This window comes from Puma concolor, chromosome B3, assembly GCF_028749965.1.
Source record: "Puma concolor isolate L17-30 chromosome B3, mPumCon1.1.hap2, whole genome shotgun sequence".
Classification (NCBI taxonomy): domain Eukaryota; kingdom Metazoa; phylum Chordata; class Mammalia; order Carnivora; family Felidae; genus Puma; species Puma concolor.
Window position 1 is genome coordinate 47,998,064 of NC_141672.1, and position 21,024 is coordinate 48,019,087.

At 36.0% G+C, this 21,024-nt stretch overlaps 1 protein-coding gene, 1 long non-coding RNA gene and 1 pseudogene across 7 annotated transcripts in view; 1 reads left to right on the forward strand and 2 right to left on the reverse strand.

Annotated features, from left to right (window-relative positions):
* The window catches only part of LOC147579955 (uncharacterized), a 489,173-nt gene that overhangs the window by 459,553 nt on the left and 8,596 nt on the right, over positions 1-21,024 (reverse strand). The window lies entirely within an intron of this gene.
* FERMT2 (FERM domain containing kindlin 2) overlaps positions 1-21,024 on the forward strand; it is an 85,698-nt gene that overhangs the window by 39,647 nt on the left and 25,027 nt on the right. For all 6 annotated transcript variants that reach the window (XM_086709736.1, XM_086709737.1, XM_086709739.1 and 3 more), the window contains exon 4: positions 14,329-14,463. In XM_086709736.1, the coding sequence (XP_086565862.1) occupies positions 14,329-14,463 (135 nt within the window). The remainder of the gene's footprint in view (positions 1-14,328; positions 14,464-21,024) is intronic.
* LOC112855261 (homeobox expressed in ES cells 1 pseudogene) lies at positions 17,979-20,228 on the reverse strand (annotated as a pseudogene).

A 21,024-nucleotide genomic window follows, 5' to 3' on the forward strand; every position in this document is an offset into this window, starting at 1 on the left:
TAAAACGTGAAAAAGAAAAAATGGCTTATAAAATCACTTTTCTGCCCTCTTTCTCCCCAGCTCCTATTCACATTAGTGCCACTTTCTACTCTTTTATTGTTTCTGACTTTTGGTTCCATAATTCTTTTTTTTATTTTTTTATTTTTTAAATGTTTATTTTTGAGAGACAGACAGAATGTGAGTGGGGGAAGGGCAGAGAGAGGGAGACACAGAATCTGAATCCAGCTGCAGGCTCTGAGCTGTCAGCACATAGCCAGCCCAGCGCGGGGCTCGAACTCACAGACCACAAGAGCATGACGTGAGCTGAAGTTGGATGCTTAACCTACTTAGCCACCCAGGTGCCCCTGATTCCATAATTCTAAATAATATACCATTATTTCTTGATTTTATCAGCTTTAGATAATCTGTTCACTTCTTTTTGCTGAAATGTTTCTTTTCCCCCTTATCATAACTATTATAATTTTTGACTAAATAATTACTATTTACATTATTTCAACAAGGTATATATTTTTACTTGGTGAACCAAAGTGTGTACTTGATCCTCTCATATGCCTTCTTGTTTATCATTTGCTTCGTTTTCAACCTGTATCAGTTGCTGATTCTTCTGTATTCTACATTGTCTATGATATCATCTACTCCTTCCTCCCTCCCTCCCCCACCCCCCCTTTTTTTCCCTAGACAAACTCTGAAGCCGCTCAGTACTCCCGCTCCAATCTGAAGTGGATGTTTTCTAGTCTCAAGTATGTCGTCATGGCTCCAGGACATCCCTTTACCATCGTCCAGGCACAATGTCTTCTCCTCTCTCATATTTAATCCTTGCATTTTCCCCAGTATTGATTTGTTCACTTATTTTGGTGGACTGTATCATCTGCACAGTAAGAAAAAAGTGAATGGGTTGTAAATTTTTGAGATGTTAACATTATTTTGTCCTTTGATAGAATTGTTGATTTGAAAATTATTTTTCCTCAAAATTGGGAAGTGTTATTAAGTTGTGTGTTGGCTTTCAGTGTTGCTAGTAATAGTCCTCATGGTGTTCTTAATTTTTATTTTCATCCTTTTGTAAACTGTTTTTCCCCTTCTGGAAACTAATTTCAGGATCTTTTCTCTGCCATGTTGAAATTTCATGGTAATATGCCCTAATTCTTCTTTTTTATTTTCTCTGTTCTCTCTGTTACTAGTAATTGATTAGGCGTTGTTGTTGGATTGATTCTTTTACCTGACTTAACATGTCTTCTATTGGATTTTTTATTGTGACTATCAAATTAAAATTTACAATGTTTTCTATTTTATCTGGATGTTTGTTACTCAGGTATTCATGAATACACTTAAGATTTGTGGATTTTACGTAAGTTAAACCTCAAAAAGAAAAAAAGAATTAAAACAAAAAGGACTCCCTCTCCCACTGTTAATACCCAAGATCTTTCTTTTTTTTTTTTTTAAAGTTTTTGAGTATAGTTGACACGATGTTAATTTCAGGTGTACAACATAGTGATTCAACACATTTATACATGATGCTATTGTATCCCCCGCTACTGTTCACATATTTTACCCATCCCTCCCAACCCCCTGCCCTCTGGCGACCATCAGTTTGTTCTCTGTATTTATTAGGTCTGATTCTGATTTTTGTTTGTTTATTGATTTGATTTTTTTAGATTCCACATATGTGTGAAATCATATGGTATTTGTACTTTCTCAGACCTATTTCACTTAGCATAATGTTGTTGCAAATGGATGATCTCATCCTTTTTATGGCTGCATAATATTCTGTTTGTGTGTGTGTGTGTGTGTGTGTGTGTGTGTGTGTGTGTGTGTACACAGATATATAATGTGTAATATATATGCATACACACTCCACATCTTCCTTATCTGTTTATATATCAGTGGATGTAGGTTGCTTCCATATCTTGGCTATTGTAAGTAATGCTGCAGATAAACATAGGGGTGTATATATCTTCTCAAGTTAGTGTTTTCATTTTTCTTGGGTAAATACCCTGTAGTGGAATTATTGGATCATATGGTAGTTCTATTTTTTATTTTTTGAGGAAACTCCATACTGATTTCCACAGTGAGTATACTAATTTACGTTCCCACCAACAGTGCATGAGGGTTCCTTGTTCTCCATATCCTTGCTAACACTTGTTGTTTGTCTTTTTGATTTTAGCCATTCTGACTAGGTGTTCCGTGATATTTCATTGTGGTTTTGATTTGCATTTCCCTGGAGATTAGTGACGTTGAGCATCTTTCCATGCATCTGTAGGCCATTTGTATGTCTTTGGAAAAGGTCTATTCGAATGGTTTTCTGCCCATTTTTTAATTGGATTGTTTTTTGGTGTTGAGTTATATGAGTTCTTTATATATTTTGGATGTTAACCCCTCATTGGATAAATCATTTGCAAATATCTTCTCCCTTTCGGTAGGTTGCCGTTTTGTTTTGTTGATGGTTTCTTTTGCTGTGGAAAGCTTTTTATTTTGGTGTAGTCTCATTTTTGCTTTTGTTTCTCTTGCTTCACGTTGCTATGGTCATTGTCAGAGAATGCCTGCATTGTCTTCTAGGATTTTTATGGTTTCAGATCTCAGGTTTAGGTCTTTAATTCATTTTGAGTTTATTTTTGTGTTAGAAAGTAGTCCAGTTTTGTTATTTTTACATGTAGCTATCCAGTTTTCCCAGCACCATTTATTGAAGAGGCTGCCCCCCCCCCCCCCCCCCCCGCCTTTTGCTTCCTTTTTTCACAGATTGACCATATGAGCATGGGTTTATTTCTGGGTTCTCTATTCCATTGATCAGTGCATCTGTTTTTATGCCAGTACCATAGTGTGTTGATTACTACAGCTTTGTAGTGTATCTTGAAATCTGGAATTGTGATACCTTCAGCTTTTTCTTTCTCAAGATTGTTTTGGCCATTTAGGGTCTTCTGTGGTTATATACAAATTTTAGTACTATTTGTTCTATTTTTGTGAAAATGATGTTGGCATTTTGACAGAGGTTACATTGACTCTTTAGATTGTTTTGGGTAGTATGGACATTTTAGCAATATTAATTCTTCCAGTCTGTGAGCATGGAGTATCTTCCCATTTGTTTGTGTCATCTTCAGTTTCTTTCATCAGTACTGTATAGTTTTCAGAGTATAGGTCTTTCACCTCTTTGGTTAAGTTTATTCCTAGGTATTTTATTCTTTTTGGTGCAATTATTAGAGTTGTTTTCTTAATTTCTCTTTCTGTTATTTCATTATTGAAATATATGTAGAAACACTACTGATTTCTGGGTATTAATTTTGTATCCTACAGTTTTACTGATTACCTCTAGTAGTTATGTGTCAAAGTCATTATGATTTTCTGTGTATAGTATCATGCCATCTGCAAATAGTGACAGTTTAACCTCTTCTGTACCTAGTATGGATGCCTCTTATTTTTGATTGCTGTTTCTAGAACTTCTAGTACTCTGTTGAATAAAAGTGGTGAGAGTAGACATCCTTGTCTTGTTCCCGATCTTAGAGGAAAAGCTCTCAGTTTTTTGCCACTGAGTATAATATTAGTTATAGGTTTTTCATAGATGGCCTTTATTATGTTGAGGTATGTTCTCTCTACACTCACTTTGTTGAGAGTTGTATCATGAACGGATGTTGAATTTTGTCAAATGCTTTTTCCACAGCAGTTGAGATGATTATATGATTTTTATCCTTTGCTTTGTTGATGTGGTGTATCATGTTGATTGATTTGTGAATATTGAACCATCCTTGCATCCCCATAATAAATCCCACCTGGGGTGCCTGGGTGGCGCACTCGGTTAAGCGTCCGACTTCAGCCAGGTCACGATCTTGCGGTCCGTGAGTTCGAGCCCCGTGTCAGGCTCTGGGCTGATGGCTCAGAGCCTGGAGCCTGTTTCCGATTCTGTGTCTCCCTCTCTCTCTGCCCCTCCCCTGTTCATGCTCTGTCTCTCTCTGTCCCAAAAATAAATTAAAAAACGTTGAAAATTTAAAAAAAAATAAATCCCACTTGATCATGGGGAATGATCCTTTTAATGTATTGTTGAAAGTAGTTTTTGTTGAAGAGTTTTGCATCTGTTCATCAGTGATAGTGGTCTGTAGTTTTCTTTTTTTTTTGTGGTGTCTTTGTTTTTGGTATCTGTGTAATGTGGCTTCATAGAATATATTTGGAACCTTTCTCTCTTTCTATTTTTGGAATACTCTGAGTAGAATAGGTATTAACTCTTTTTAAAATATTTCATAGAATTCATTCACGAATCCATCTGGTCCTGACTTTTATGTTTTGGTAGGTTTTTGGTAGGTTTTATTTTTTGTTACAGGTAGTCTGTTCAGATTTTCTGTTTCTTCCTGATTCAGTTTTAGAAGATAGTATTTTCCTGGGAATTATCTATTTCTTCTAGGTTGTTTGTTGGCCTATAATTTTAGTATTCTCTCATAATTCTTTGCATTTCTACTGTATTGGTTGTTACCTCTCCTCTTTTATTTCTGCTTTTATTTGGGTCGTTTCTCTCTTTTTCTTAATGCATCTGTCTAAGGGTTTATCAATTTTGTTTACCTTTTCAGAGAACCACCTCTTGGTTTCATTGATTTTTGCTTTGTTTTCTTTTGTTTTACGCTCTATGTCATTTATATCTGCTGTCATTTTTATTTCCTTCCTTCTACTCACCTTGTGCTTTGTTCTTCTTTTTCTAGTTCCTTTATGTGTAAGATTAGATTGTTTGACTTTTTTTATTTCTTGAGGTATATATTAGTATATATTTCCCTCTTTGAACTGCTTTCACTGCATCTCCTAAGATCTTTCTTAATCTTTAGCTGTTCTTTATAACATCCTATTCATCTGTCATAGATGTCATTGTCTTACTAAGAACTGTATTTAAGAAGGTTTTGTTTTGTTCTTCTATTTTCTGCATTATCTCTGGTTTCACAAGTTGTTTTTCTTTTCATTAGGTCTTTTTCATGTTAGAAGCTCTGTGAGTTCATTCCATTGCTGCCATAACAAATTTTACCATACCTTAGCAGCTTAAAACAACACAAATTTATTAGCTCATGGTTCCCATAGGTTAAGAGTGGGCACAGTGTGGCTCAGCTGGCTCTTCTAGTTAGTCTTATAAAGCTGAAAGTAAGGTGTTAGCAGGGCTGTGTTCCTTCCTGAAGTCTCTGAGAAAGAATTCTTCATGGTGGAATTTGGTTCCATGTGACTGTAGAGACCAGGGTTTCCCCTAGTTGTCTGTGAGAGGTCATTCTCAGCTTCTAGAGTCCTCCCAAATTCCTTAACAGGTGGCTTCCTTCCTCCATTTTCAGAGCCAGCAATAGCAAGTCTAGTCCTTACTCTTCACATCTGTCTGGCCCTCCCTTCTGGCTCCTCTTTCCTGTGCTTCACTCTACTGCCTTCCTCTTCTGTTTGGCTGACCTTGTATGATTACATTGGACCCACAGAAAGAATCCGGATAATCTCCCTTAAATCAGATGATTAGTAGTCTTCATTCCATTTGCAGTCTCTTCTCAGCAGTCTCTAGATTAGTGTATGATTGTGTGTAACCAGGGACAGAAATTTTAAGGAGTTATCTCTAGAATTGTAACCCTCCACAGACTCCTTTATCACATGTCTATCAATCATTGATTGTCCATTCATATACTTATTAATGGGGCACTACAGATACCAATAGGTTTAGCTTGTCACCCCTCTGTAGGATATTTAGCTACCGAGTAAGCTTTATCAAATGTCACTATCTAAAAGATTTTTCCCTAGGGCTGTTTAGATTCTCTTCTAAGAAATCCTAAAGGGCATGTATCTAGGAGGTAAGTTTAATCCATTATGGGACCGGATTCAGATTCATTTTTCATGTCTGTTTTCAGTGCTTGATGTTTGGTACTGTGAGTCAGCATATTTCGCATTGGTATCTCCTTTTGCAAACCCCTTAATTTTATTTTTCTCCACTTTGTTACATCATTGACTACTCTCCCAATCTGGCTTATGTCTCCCCAAGTTTTTCTGACTTTTTTATGTGCTGTTTTCTCCCATTCTTTTTGTCCTTATAAGTACATGTTTTATATGTATGTATATATATATATATTTTTTTTTTTTTGTATGATTTTGGAGAGGAGTGAGAATTAATGCACCAGCTCAATACAGATGTGTAACAAGAAAGTCTCAAGACAAAATATCTCCTAGTCCTCCAGGTATATTTTAGTTAAGTATAAACTTTAATTTTTTTTTTTTTTCAACGTTTTTTATTTATTTTTGGGACAGAGAGAGACAGAGCATGAACGGGGGAGGGGCAGAGAGAGAGGGAGACACAGAATCGGAAACAGGCTCCAGGCTCCGAGCCATCAGCCCAGAGCCTGACGCGGGGCTCGAACTCACGGACCGCGAGATCGTGACCTGGCTGAAGTCGGACGCTTAACCGACTGCGCCACCCAGGCGCCCCAGTATAAACTTTAATTAGTTAAGCTCTTCACCTGGCCCACTTTTACATGTGATTCAGATTTCAAAATTCACCAGTTTAGTCTTTCTTGATACAAGACACAGTAAGTAAATCAGTCCTAAATTCCTGTATGAATGAGATCATTAGTGTCTTATGTGGAGGGTGTAGGTTTACTTTGCTTTTTCATTATAATGAAATGAAAAAACCACCTTCACGTATAGCCAGTGGCTACCCTGTTTTAATGTTTTTTGAGATATAATTGACATATAACATTAGTTTCAGATATGTAAAATAATGATATTTGAATACATTGTAAAATGATCACCTCAGTAAGTCTAGTTAACATCCATCACTAGAGTTTTTCTAAAACAAGCTGCTGGGAGCCCTGAGTCACTGAGAGTGTATGGGGTATGACCAAAGCGTGTATTATGAGTATTATTTTTAACTTCACAAGCAATTGTCCTGGACACATATGGTTATGATTTTCTTATATGCTTATGACCTTTTTATGTACTTATGACTGAGCAGAAAGCTAGTTATACTTAACAGGATTCATTCTTCTAATAACATTAATAGCTGGTTTGTGAACTGGACAGGAAATGACCTAGGAACAAAAATCTCAAAGGATGACTCATGTAGTATAGTGATTCTCAAGCAGAAGGGACATGCCAGAAACATTTGGGATGCCTTTTCAAATTAAACATGCTTGCCTTCCCCTCTTCCACTAAACCTGACTATGGTGAATTGTGACAGAGGCATGTCCTATCTTTCAGGTGTGACTCATTGTATGTTCTTCTAGACTTTTCTAGATTTTTCACCCTGTACCAGCACATGATTTACTTTGAGGGAACCAATGGGTGGAGAGATAGGTTACCATCACCACCCTGCCCCCACTTGATACTGAAGTAGTGTAGTCAACTGATTATTTAGAAGCTTGGGATTGTCTAATGCCTTTGTTTTCTCCCACCATGGCAGTGATGGCATTTAGAGCTGAGGGTATACTGAGAACTGAAAATGCAACTCATAAGTGATTTGGTCCCTTAGCATGTTAAATCTTGTTTCTTTTAAAAGTACTCTAGAAAATGGTGATTCAGTTCTATTAATAAGATAACTATGGCTCAAAAGATACACTTGAAATATCTTAAGAATTTCTGAATCTACATAATCATAGCAATTAGTGCTAATCCATTAAACTTCAAAAACAGCATTGGAAGATAAGTTGATAAACTTTATACCTTGAATATACAAGAATGAAGAGAATCTGATTTTTAACTGGGTAACTTTAGCTAAACAATATGCTGCAATATTTCTAACTTTAAAAAGAAATCAGCTATGCCTGGAAGCTTCTAAGAAAGTGACAGAGTTTGGGGCACCTGGGTGGTTCAGTTAGTTAAGCATCCGACTCTTGGATTTTGGCTCAAGTCATGTTCTCACGGCTCCTGAGTTTGAGCCCCACCTCTGGCCCTAGTTGACAACATGGAGCCTGCTTGGGATTTTCTCCCTCTCTCTGTTTCTCCCCTGCTTGTACTCACTCTCTCCCTCTCTAGATAAAGAGAGAACTTAAGGAACAAGCATTTATTTTTAACATGGTTTCTGCTGCTTAGTACTTAAAATGTACTTCCCCCAAATTTAGTAATAATTAAAGAACAGTTGTGTTCACCTGTTCTCTTGTAACATGTCTGTTCAGGACAGTTTTTCTGGTAATTCTGTTTTTGTATTTCAGAAAAACATTCCCCAGAAAATAGCCTGTTAATACAGAATAAAACAAAAACATGACTTGGGCCAGAGTGTTCCTAAGAGTAAAATTCAAATAACCAACAGAGTAACCAAAAAACCATATAGTTACTAAAAGATTTTTTTTGGACTTATTTTTTAAACATGGAATACGGTATATATAAAATACATCTTTCAAAAAAAGAAAGTCCAGTGTGGTTTGCAGTTTACATACAGATTAACTTTGATTTGAAGACTCCTAATAGAAACATGAGCAAAGGAAATATAAATGGCTAAAAACTCTTGATGTTCAACATGACTAGTAAATAAATAAATGTCAATTAAAACAAGGAAATACACTGTTTTTCCAGTTTGCATATAAACTGGAATGCCCAGTTTAAAATAACTCCTATGCCCATCTTGTTCCACTTTTGCCTTAAAATTATTATAACCTTTGATCTGGTAATTCCACTCTAGTGAATTCTTGAAGTAATAAAATGTGGAAAAATATGTACACAGATATTTGTAAAGTCATTATTTATCATGGGTTCAGTATTAGAAGAATCATTAAATTATACTGCATTTACACAGTGGAATTTTATACATCTATTAAAATAATCACTTATATACATAGTCATACTCCATTTTTCAAGAATAGGTTTTAAGTAACTCAACCACTCTTATAATTTTCAAATTTCTACCATAATTATATATTTTTTAATAGAGAAAATTAGAGAGAAACATTAATACCTAATAGGAAGTACTTGTTATGTGCCAGGCCCCGTATCAATCATTTAATTTTCACAACCACCTCCTGAGGTACTGTTATTTCACAGGTGAGAAAACTCAGACGCTGGCAGGCTGAGTAGCTTGTCCACAGTCACAGTTAATAAGTAGTAGAACTGAGAATCGGATTCAGTTAGCTGGGCTGTGCGCTCGTGCCTCAGATTATGTCTCACCAGCTCTACACCTGTCTGCTCCGTTCCTAGTTTCGGGTCCCCTACAAACAAAAAGCTTCCTGACTTTGTAATACTGGATTGAATCTAATGGATATTGTGAGCTCCTGAAGGTACAAACTGCCACGTATAAAACTCTGATCCAGTAACTTAGCAGTCTGTAACATCACAGGTTATGCGGTCCTTTTGTATTTCGTCGTCTGTTCTACTCAGACCCTGACATACAGTGAGCATAGTGCTGCCAGATACATAGACCGGTCCTCCTTTCTGCTCCATTTTTCATTTTCGTTTGTTCTTGGCTCTCCTCTTTACACTCTTTATTTTTTAATCTAATTTTGGTATAATTGGTGTACAATAAACTGTACCCACTTAAAGTATACAATTTGAGGATACGATAGGATAGAGAATATTGGCATTAGCTCTCAAACTTTAGTCAGGCAACCTTTATTTGCTCCATCACTAGAGATTTGTTGTCATTTTTTGCAATTTTATGTATGGAATTATGTAGGATATATGCTTTTCTAGTTGGCTTCTTCCACTTAGTGTAATGATTTTGAGATACATTCATGTTATTGTAGGTGTCAGTTTTCCCTTTTTACTCACGAGTTGTGCTCTAAAGTGTGAGTAGTATTCCACTGATCTGAAAATACCACATTTTGTTTATCAATTTGGGTTATTTCCAGTTTTGGCTTTTATGAGTAAAGCTGTTACATATGTGCTTTTAATTTCTTTAGTTAGTACCTCGAAGTGGAATGGTTGGGTTGTGTGTTTAACTTTATAAGAAACTGCCAAACAGTTTTCAGAAATGTTTCCCATTCCCTCCAGCTGAGTATGAGAGTTTCAGTTCCTTCCCCACATCTTCACCAACACTGGGTAGTATCAATCTTATTAATGTTGGCTACTCTGTGGGCACATAATGTCTCACAGTTTTAACTTGCATTTCACTGACCGATAATGTTGAGTATTTCTGTGCTTCTTGACAATTATATATTCTTTGGTGAAGTGCTCATCCGAATCTTTAGCCCATTAGTCTGCTTATTATTGAGCTGTATAAATTTTAAATACAAGTCCTTTGTCAAATATATGTAATATGTTTTGTGAATATTTTCTCTCAATATACAGCTTGCCTTTTTTTAACAGTATTCTTCAAAGAGCAGATTTTTTTAATGTTTTTATTTTATTTTTGAGAGAGAGACAGAGTATGATCAGGGGAGGAACAGAGAGAGAGGGAGACAGAATCTGAAGCAGGCCCCAGGCTCTGAGCTATCAGCGCAGAGCCTGAGGCGCGAACTCACAGACTGCAAGATCATGACCTGAGCCGAAGTCGGACGCTCAAACGACTGAGCCACCCAGGCACCCCTATTTGTTTTTTAATAAAGGACAATTTCTTGTGGAATGTGTGTGTTCTATGTAAGAAATCTTTGTCTACTTTTTTAAAGTCTATGATCCATTTAATGTATGAATCTCTCATTCAGCACTGTTTATTGAAAAAAGATTTTCCTTTCCTCTTGAATTGCCATGGCACCTTTGTCCAAGATAATTGACTACTTATATGTGGGTCTGCTTCTGGTTCCTCTTCATATATACATGTTATCATGTAGCTAATAATTGCACTGTCTTAACTGCAGTAGCTATATGATATTGGGTAGTGTAAGTTCTCCAACTTTAGTCTTTTAAAAATTGCTTGGACTATCCTAGGATTGTTTTCATATCCATACAAATTTTACAATCAACTTGTCATCTTGTATAAAAGATCAAGTTGGAATTTTGACAAAGATTCCATTGAATCTTTAGCTCAATTTAGGTAAAACTGACTTCTTAACAATTCTTGCAACAATTTATGGACAGGGTATGTAACATAATATTCTATATCTATTTATATGGGCTGTTAATTCTTTTTGATACTGTCATTTAGCCATTTTTTCCTCTTACCAGATTCTTCACATGAAAATGAGTAAGATAAACACAGAAATTTATAGCCATTTGATACAAGGCAGAAAAGTTTGAATCGATTAAAACTTTCAGATTTGGTAATGATACAAAAGTACTTAAATTTACTTCATGTGTCATGTGTAACTTACAACATACAGAATGAATGATGGCTACCATGTAATAGAAAGGTTTTTTTTTTTTTATTGAGGTATAGTTGACATAAAATATTGTATTTGTATCAAGTATGCAACATACTGAATCAACACATGTATACACTGCAAAATGATCACCACAGGGCACTTACTATCGGTCACCATACAAAATTAATATAATATTATGGACTATATTCCCCATGCTGCACATTACATCCCCATGACTTACTTATTTTATAACTAGAAGTTTGTACTTCTTGTTCCTCCTTCACCCATTGCACCCCCCTAACTCCCCTCTCTGCTGGCAAACACCAGTTTGTTTTCTGTATCACTGCATCTTGGTTTTGTTTTGTTTTGTTTTTTACATTCCACATACAAGTAAAATTGTGGTATTTGTCTTTCTCTGACTTAATTGCACTTAGCATAATATCCTCTAGGTCCATCCATGTTGTTGCAAATGGCAAGATTTCATTCTTTTTTTGTGGTTGAGTAATATTCCAGAGTGTGTGTGTGTGTGTGTGTGTGTGTGTGTGTGTGTGTGTGTGTGTGTGTGTTTATACACACACCACATCTTCTTTATCCATTTATCTATCAGTGGACATTTAGCTTGCTTCCATATCTTGGCTATGGTAAATAATGCTGCAGTGAACAGCTACCTTTTTGAATTAGTGTTTTCGTTATCCTTGGATAGATACCCAGTAGTGGAACTGCCAGATCATGTCATAGTTCTAAGTTTTTAAGGGACCTCTGTATTGTTTTCCATAGTGGCTGCACCAGTTTGCATTCTTAAACAGTGCATAAGGTTTCCCTTTTCTCCCTATTCTCTCCAACACGTATTATTTCTTGTCTTTTTGATAATAACCATTCTGACAGGTGTACGGTGATATCTCATTGTGATTTATAGTTCCATTTCCCTGATGATTAGTGGTGTTGAGCATCTTTCCATGTGCCTTTTGGCCATCTGTGTATCTTTGGGAAGATGTCTGTTCAGATCCTCTAATTGGATTTTTTTTTTTTTTGTTATTGAGTTGTATGAGTTGTTTATTTATTTTGGATATTAACCCCTTATTGGATATATGATGTACAAATATCTTCTCCTATTCAGTAGTTGCCTTCTGGTTCTATTGGTTTCCTTTGCTGTGCAGAAGCTTTTTAGTTTGATGCAGTCTCATTTGTTTATTTGTCCTTCTGTTTTTCTTGCCTTTGGTGTCAGGTCCAAAAAAATATTTCTAAGACTGATGTCAAAGAGCTTATTACCATATGTTTTCTTCTAGGAATTTTATGGTTTTAGTTCTTACATTCAAGTCTTCAAGCACTTTTAAGTTAATTTTCATATATGGTCCAATTTCATTCTTTTCAGTATAGCTGACCAGTTTTCCCAGCATCATTTATTGAGGAGACTATTCTTTCCCATTGTATATTATTAGTTCCTTTGTCATAAATTAATTGACCGTATGTGTGTGTGTGTGTGTGTGTGTGTGTGTGTGTGTGTAGTTCTGGGCTCTTTATTTTGTTCCATTGATTTATATGTCTGTTTTTGTGCTAACACTATACTTTTTTGATTACTACAGCTTTGTGTTACAGTTTTTGAGACCACATGTGCATGAGTGGGGGAGGGGCCGGGGAGAGAGAGAAAGAAAGAGGGAGGGAGGGAGAATCCCAAGCAGGCTCCATGCTCAGTGTGGAGCCCAGCGTCAGGCTCCCATCTCACAACCATGAAGTCATGACCTGATCTGAAATCAAGCGTTGGATGCTTAACCAATTGAGCCATCCAGGTACCCCTGTAGTATAGTTTAAAATCGAGCAGCATGCACCTGCAGGTTTGTTTTTCTTTCTATAGATTGTTTTGGCTGTTCAGGGTCTTCTTTGGTTCCATACAAATTTTGGAATTATTTGTTCTAGTTCTGTGAAAAGTATCGTTAGACTTTCTATAGGGATTGCATTAAACCTGCAGATTGCTTTGAGTAATATAGCCATTTTAATAACACCTATTCTTCCGATCCACAAACACAATATCTTTCCATTTGTTTGTGTCTTTATTTTTTTCATCAACTCCTCGTTTTCAGTGTACAGGTCTTTCACTTTCTTGGTATAGTTTATTCCATAGTATTTTATTTAAATGGGATTGGTTTTCTTGATGTCTCTTTCTCAGTTTGTTATTTATGTATAAAAACACAATTGGCTTTTATACCCTGAAACTTCACTCAGTTTTATTAGCTCCAACAGTTTTTTTTTTTATTATTATTAATGTTTGTTTATTTTTGAAGAAGAGAGAGAGTGTGAGCAGGGGAGGGGCAGAGAGAGAGGGAAACACAGAATCCAAAGCAGGCTCCAGGCTCTGAGCTGTCAGCACAGAGCCCAACGCGGGGCTCGAACTCACAAACCATGAGATCATGACCTGAGCTGAAGTTGGATGCTTAACTGACTGAGCCACCCAGGCACCCCAGTTCCAACAGCTTTTTGATGGAGTAGTTAAGGCTTTCTATATATACTAACATGTCATCTGCAAATAGTGACAATTTTACTTCTTTCCAATTGGTATGTTTTTATTTCTTTTTCTTGCCTAATTGCTATGGCTAGGATATAAATTTTAACTTTTTATGGTTTTAAAATGTTTAACAAATAAATATGTAAATAAGAGTTCTAATATTTTCTTTCTGTACTCTAGCAGATTGTTTTCTCTCCAATTCAAGGTTACTATTTTATTACATAGCTATGAATTGAATGCTTTGGTAGATTATTTTTAGAAGTGCCATACTTCAGTGTTTTGCGTGGCAGTAATGTCTGGCCCAACACAAACACATATGTACACAGAAGGATATTATGGGGGCGCCTGGGTGGCGCAGTCGGTTAAGCGTCCGACTTCAGCCAGGTCACGATCTCTCGGTCCGTGAGTTCGAGCCCCGCGTCGGGCTCTGGGCTGATGGCTCAGAGCCTGGAGCCTGTTTCCGATTCTGTGTCTCCCTCTCTCTCTGCCCCTCCCCCGTTCATGCTCTGTCTCTCTCTGTCCCAAAAATAAATAAACGTTGAAAAAAAAAATTTTAAAAAAAGAAGGAAATTATGAATTCTTACATTGGAATGGATTAATAGATGAATTTATCAGATATAAAGTGTTTAAATTTTACACTATGCTAGTAAAATAATCTTTTTTCTTATTTTTTAACAGATATCAGACACCCTGAAGAACTTTCTCTCTTGAAAAAACCCAGAGATCCAACAAAGAAAAAAAAGAAAAAGCTAGATGACCAGTCTGAAGATGAGGCACTTGAATTAGAGGGGCCTCTTATCACTCCTGGATCAGGTGAGACTTTGACTGAGCAAAGGCTCAGTGTGAGAACCATAGATGTGTCTGTATACTTATGTCTTTCTGACAAACGGATTACAAAGGTCAGAAGAGTAGTCAAGTTTAAAAAACTCACCTCCAGCATTTTTTTCTCTCAATCATGAAATCACCACCAGGGAGGGTCTGTCATGTGTAGATCATGTCAGGTGTTAGTAGTTGCATCAATAAAAAGGAAGGCTGGTTCTCTGCTCAGGAATAGTCAAAAAGGGGCAGTGCTTGGGGCGCCTGGGTGGCGCAGTCGGTTAAGCGTCCGACTTCAGCCAGGTCACGATCTCGCGGTCCGTGAGTTTGAGCCCCGCGTCAGGCTCTGGGCTGATGGCTCAGAGCCTGGAGCCGGTTTCCGATTCTGTGTCTCCCTCTCTCTCTGCCTCTCCCCCGTTCATGCTCTGTCTCTCTCTGTCCCAAAAATAAATAAACGTTGAAAAAAAAAAGGGGGGGGGGCAGTGCCTTAAGTGGGCTCAGTTCTTTGCACTGCAGAAACCAGCAGTTTTGTAGTATTTAGCTCCTTTTTTCCTGTATTCTTTGAAAACCACGATTACTTAGTTAAGATATTACTTTTGCCAGGTTACTTAAAACTTCTGTGCTTTGCATATGCTGATTCCTTTGCCTTTCCACCTTTTTCCTTTATTAAGGCTTTGCTCCTTTAAGAAGCTTTCTCAAATTTCCTTCCATTACCTCCCCAACCTGAGTTAGGCATCCTTCTATCTTAAGTCACTGGACTTCTCTGTGTTTGGTGTTATATTGCATATTTTTACCTAATAATTGTGAGTTCCTTGCATGATGGAACTGTCTCTCACGTGTTTGTTACCAGAACCTAACTCAATTATGTGGCATCTAGCAGGAGCATAGGCAGTGTCTTTTGGGTAGCTAGATGACCAATTAAATTACATGGTTCTTCAGTTCTGGGCATGTGCAGAGACTGGACATTATAGTTACCATAATGAACTGAATTCGTTAAATCACTTTATTCTTGGTTTTTAAAAATTCTGGGGTGATAACAATAATGAAAACAAACGATTTAGTGCTTAGTGTATGCCCATTTTATACATTATGCTCATGGAAATTTACTTTAGCATATTTTATTTGAGGAAACTCACTTAATTCTCACTACAGCTCATTGCAGATTATATTATTACTCATTTTAAGGTTGAAGAAATGGCACAATAAGGTTAGGAATGTCTAAGGTCATGTAACTTGTAACTTTTATGTCTTTATACATGTACTGATTGGCACTTAGGAGATACCAAAAAATAAGACCGTTCTTATAAGTTTATAGGCTAATTGAAAAACATGGTTACTGTACTTTAGGAGGTAATATATAAATGTTGTAGCAAATAGTGTTACAGGAATTCGGAAGGCAAAACAATTCCAAATAGGGTATATTTAGTTATAGGTTGGGAAACTGAGTTTGTGACTTCAGCTTTTAAAAAGTTCCACTGACTAGGATTTTGATGGTAAGAAACAGCAATCCAAGCAGAATGATATTGACAAGGAACACTTTGGCAAAAGAATAGTACACGATGTGAATAATCCAGCTGAGCCAATTCATGGGGAAAGACCTGCAAGGAACTTCAGGATCACACTGGAGGGTATTTAATGTCAGGCTGAGGAATTTAGACAGTGTATTATAGAGTCATGTTACAAAATAAATAATTTTAGAATATCAAACTTATATCCAGTCATATGTGGAGGAGGGAATGAAGGGAATAGAGTTGTGACTAGTGGCAAGAAGCCTACAAATTGAGGAGGTAGTGTGTCTTTCATTAGAGTAAGGTTAATTCTAAAATTTGATTTATGCATGGTGATTTATATTGCTGAAGGCATCTGATGGTAGACATCATCCCTGCTTTCAGTTTATAGTGAATGTAAGTGGGACTAGGTAATGTGGGCTCATTTTTGTTTTTTGCTTTGTTTTGTTGGAGGTGTTACATACAGTAAACTGGAGAGATTTTAAATTACAGATGAATATTTACAGATGTATACTCCATCTAGTTTGTATGCTTTTTTGATTTGTCAGGATCTTAGTTCATTATTGGACCAAATACTGGAAAATATGGTCACTTGCATACTGTGTCTGTAATAAATAGCAACAGGTCGATGTATCTCAATACATGACATCTTCAGGATGTCAGACACTATGCTTCACAAGAATTTCTCTACGGCAGGTGTGGTAAGGATTAGATAGACTCTTCAGGCTCGGTTTAATACTGCATACTTTTTGAATTATGAGCATCTCAGTGTGAGCATGGTCAATAATTCTATATATACTCGATAAATGATAACTGTTATTTAATACATGCTTTATCTTTCATTTGATCCTCAAAAATCCCTGTGATTTTGGTGGTATTATCCTCATTTTACTTAAAAGGAAAGAACCCGACAAGAGTTACATGATTTGCCCAAGCTTATAATAAGGGGCAGAGCTAGAATTCAAATCCAGACTTGCTGGCTCCCGACATTCATGTTTCTAAGCGTTACATAATATCATCTCTCCACTTACAATATTTGAAATAAATATTGTGAATAGTAATAGGAATGTTTGGTAAAATATTAACACGTAAATTATACTTCAACAAGGCTAAGTTTTTTTAAAAATAATGTTCCAAGATTTAAGTATCATGAGTGAATTCTCAGACTTTAGTCAAATTCTTACACAGAATTATAAAATTTTATGAGTTTTTAAATGCCTTGCTCATACAGCTATGCTCAGATGGCATGTTCTTGAGTGCTTCACCACTTCCTAGCCGTAAGAAGGAAAATAGCAGATCTCTAATTTTCTATGAGGGAGGGAACACACTGAACTAGCCTGATCCCGGGTCTGGGGAAGATTTTTTCCAAGTAAGAATTCACTTTACAGTATAGTACTGACTTAACAGATTACTAATTTAAGATTTACTATGTAAATAGAAATAGAAATAGAAAATTATCTCATTAGAAACTTTTCTTAAAAATTTTAGCTCTCTTCCCAGTATCTCACCACTGTGTCGGTGCAGGTAGGGGATTGAGCTCGAGCTAGCTCGAATAAAGGCTATTTTGCTTTTGCATCGGGGAAAAAAAAAAAAAAAAATTTTTTTAAAGGCAGCTTAGAGAAAGGAAAATTCTGGGTCCTAAAATATACAGAAATTAATCAATACTTCACTTGTTTGGCACTGTTAGGAAAATCACTTAAGCAAGATGCCATTTTTCCTATTTGGAGCTTGCCATTTTAAGCACTAAGATACTTAATTTTTTTTAATTTTTATTTTTTTAGCAAACTAAATTATTAAATTTGCTCACTTAAACAATAGCTGCCTTTTCCTGAAAATATTTATTAAAATATGTAGGAAAGGCCTTTATTGTAACTAAAAGTGCCCAAATATAATAGGTCCCATGCTATAATAGTAATGTTTACAGTATATTTTTCACACTTGATATTTCCATTGATTCTTCATGTTCTGCAATTGTAAGATAATTTCACGTGTTTAGTTTTCTTCCTATTCCAGGAGATTTGTGTTGAAATTTTTTTTCACTATTAAAAACAAGTGATTGTCTGTGGGACCTTTTCAGCTTTGTATGCCGGTTTTGGAACCAGATCTGGATTCTCTTGTTCTAGGTTCAGTTTTTGAGCTAAGTCTTCTCCAATATCAATGCCAGGATAGCAGTTTACTCTGAAGACATTTTCCAACACTTCAATCTGGTTTTGAGTTAACAGCCTCTATACCAACTCAGCTTTTTTTTCAGAGTCTTTTTGAGGCTGAAAAGTAATTTTCATATTTCAAAAATCTTTCTTCTGGCACTGGGTGATCCACAGTACAAGGGAAATGAGCTCTCATTAGGAAGGCTCAGATGTGTAGACACAGGTGAACATCTTTTGTTGAGGAGCCACAGGTGTCTGCCCAAGCCTGTGGAGTTTCATTGATGGAACACAGTCTTTCTTCTGGTCCAATCCTAAAATGTTTCCAATTAAAAAGGAGTAGTGTGAGGGTTTGCTTTCCCCAAGCCAAGCACCTTCTTTGAGGCTGGGAGACATCCTCGCATGGGCTGCACAGGACAGCTCTGGCTTTTGCTTGCCTCTTGGCTGACTGCCCCATGTGTACAGGGCTGAAGTCTTCATGTAGTTCACTTTATGGTTCCCCAAGGTATTTTTTTAAACTGTTCTTTAATTATAAAAATAATGTATGCTGAGTGTAAAAATTCAAATATTATAGAATTATGTATTCATTTTTGTTTTTAATGAAAGTGGGACTGTGTTATACATTTGTTTTTTTTTTCATACTAGCAAAATACATTTATTATTTTATAATGATAAAAGAAGGAGAGTAAAGATTTCTTTTTGGTGTATACCAGAGTTAAGGGCAGGAGGAGGATAAGGGGATTAATAGGATTTTTATGTACTTTGATGACAATAGAAAGTTAACAATACCAACTGGTTGCCATAAAACTTCTAGCTCCCCCAAAACACATATATAAAGGATCATAGTTTTAGAATCTGTTAAAGTAAAAAATACACACTCAGAAATAACGCTTATTTCCTCTTTAATATAAAATTGTAAACATTTATTTACACAAAGCAAACGTGTCTAACAAAATCCGAGCACCCTTTTCTGGTGAGTCATGGCTCCTGGAAGAGGGATTTGCACTGAAGCGGAGTCTCCTGCTCTGACTACCCAAAAACCAGATTCATAAATAAAGCCACGGGCAGCTCCCGAGGGGGTGGGGGTGGGGTGTTATACATTTGTAACTTGTGTTTTCTCACGTGGTGATAATGTACTCATGGATCTTATCTTCCTTTAATTACAGAATTCATACAGTCTCGTTATAAAAAAATTGCAATAGTACAGAAAATGAACTGAAGGTGAAAATTCTGCTTCAACTTACTCCCTTACTGCTCCCTCTTAAGAAGTAGCCATTTCTTGATTGCTGTGTGACTGTGTTGTAGACAGTTGGAGCACAACTTGCCAGTACCTTTTCTATGTGATATACTTGCGTGTCTCATTTTGTTTTTATAACGTGAATGGTAGCCTAGTATGTATTATGTGTTGTTCTTCCGTTTGAGTTTTTCCATTAAACAGTGTTTTGGTCATCTTTCTGTGTTGGAGTAAAAGGTCTCCCCAGTTTAGTATAAATAGTGCCAAAACTTTCCATGTAGAAAATGTATACTGAACTGTTTCTCTGCTCCAAAAAGTTTCCCAGAAATTCAAACATATTCCAAAAAAGAGTGTAAAAGTAGTAGTTTTACACTCCCATCAACAGCACATGAAAATGGCCCTTTTCCTACCTTCTGCCTTATATTCAATGTTGTAAATCTTTACTGAATTTTACTAATATGACAATAAAGAGTATCTCAGAATTACATTTTTATTAATTTCCCTGATAAACACTAGTATGAATAATAGTTGAATAATGTACATTAGACATTACATTTTTTTCTATTAGTTTCAAATCATGGACTTTATCCATTTTATTTATATTTTTGTTTTACTGATACACTAATCTTTTGGTATCTTAGATATTTTCCCTATACTAGAATTTTTTAAATCTTCTTTGTGGTCTTTTTTACTATGCCAAAGTTTTACATTTTTACGTAGTCAAATTTGTTGTTTATAGTTTGGGGTTTTTCACTCTTGGTTAAGAAAATCTTCACAAGTACTATAACAATTCTTCTACATTTCCTTTTTATGCTTTTATGTAATTATTTCATATTTATATATTTTAATTCCTGTAATGTCAACATTTTTATTTTTAATTTACCTGAAATTTGTTTTCTAAGTATGGTATGAGGTTGATATTTTGATAAGAAATTATCTAAAATGTATTAAATTCTTTAGTACTCTCTTTTAAAAAAGAATGTATAAGAATATAAGTTATACTAACCAAGTTATGAGACAGATTCTAAAGTTAACATAGGGTTTTTAATGTTTATAGTAAGTGGCCCTAAAATGTAGTGCTTGTTGAACTTTGTCTCCTCCTTACTGTTTTTGTTATCATACCACAAAATTCAGCAAACTCCCATTTTATTGCTGACTAAATATGTTGCTTCATCTTGCCCTGTAATAGCTTTCTGCTTCAAGTAAGTTTTATTTATTTTTTTCAAATATGTTTAAATCGGGCAATCAGGAATTACAGGGTAGTTGGGATTGTCACTGAACTGAGACTTAGAAGGAGTGTAAAATGCACATATATCCTCTGTCCCAGCAGTGTTGATAGAATTAGGAAATAGGTACAAACACAACTGTTGCAAGGCATTTGTTTGCAGTAGCAGTAGTGAAGTCAAAATTCTAAACAAATAAATGCACACCAATTGGAAATGGCTTAAATAAGTTATGGTGCCCAGGAGGCAGTGTGTATAGCTTCAATCAGACTGGCTGATTTATAGCTTGGCTCTGAAACTTAATAGCTTTTGACATTGGACAAGTTACCTAATCTCTCTGTGACTCCATTTGCTCCTCTAAAATGAGAATAATAGGATTGTTGGAAACACTAAATGAGTTATGACTGTGGAGTGCCTAACAGAATAAGAATAGGAACAACGAAGTGATC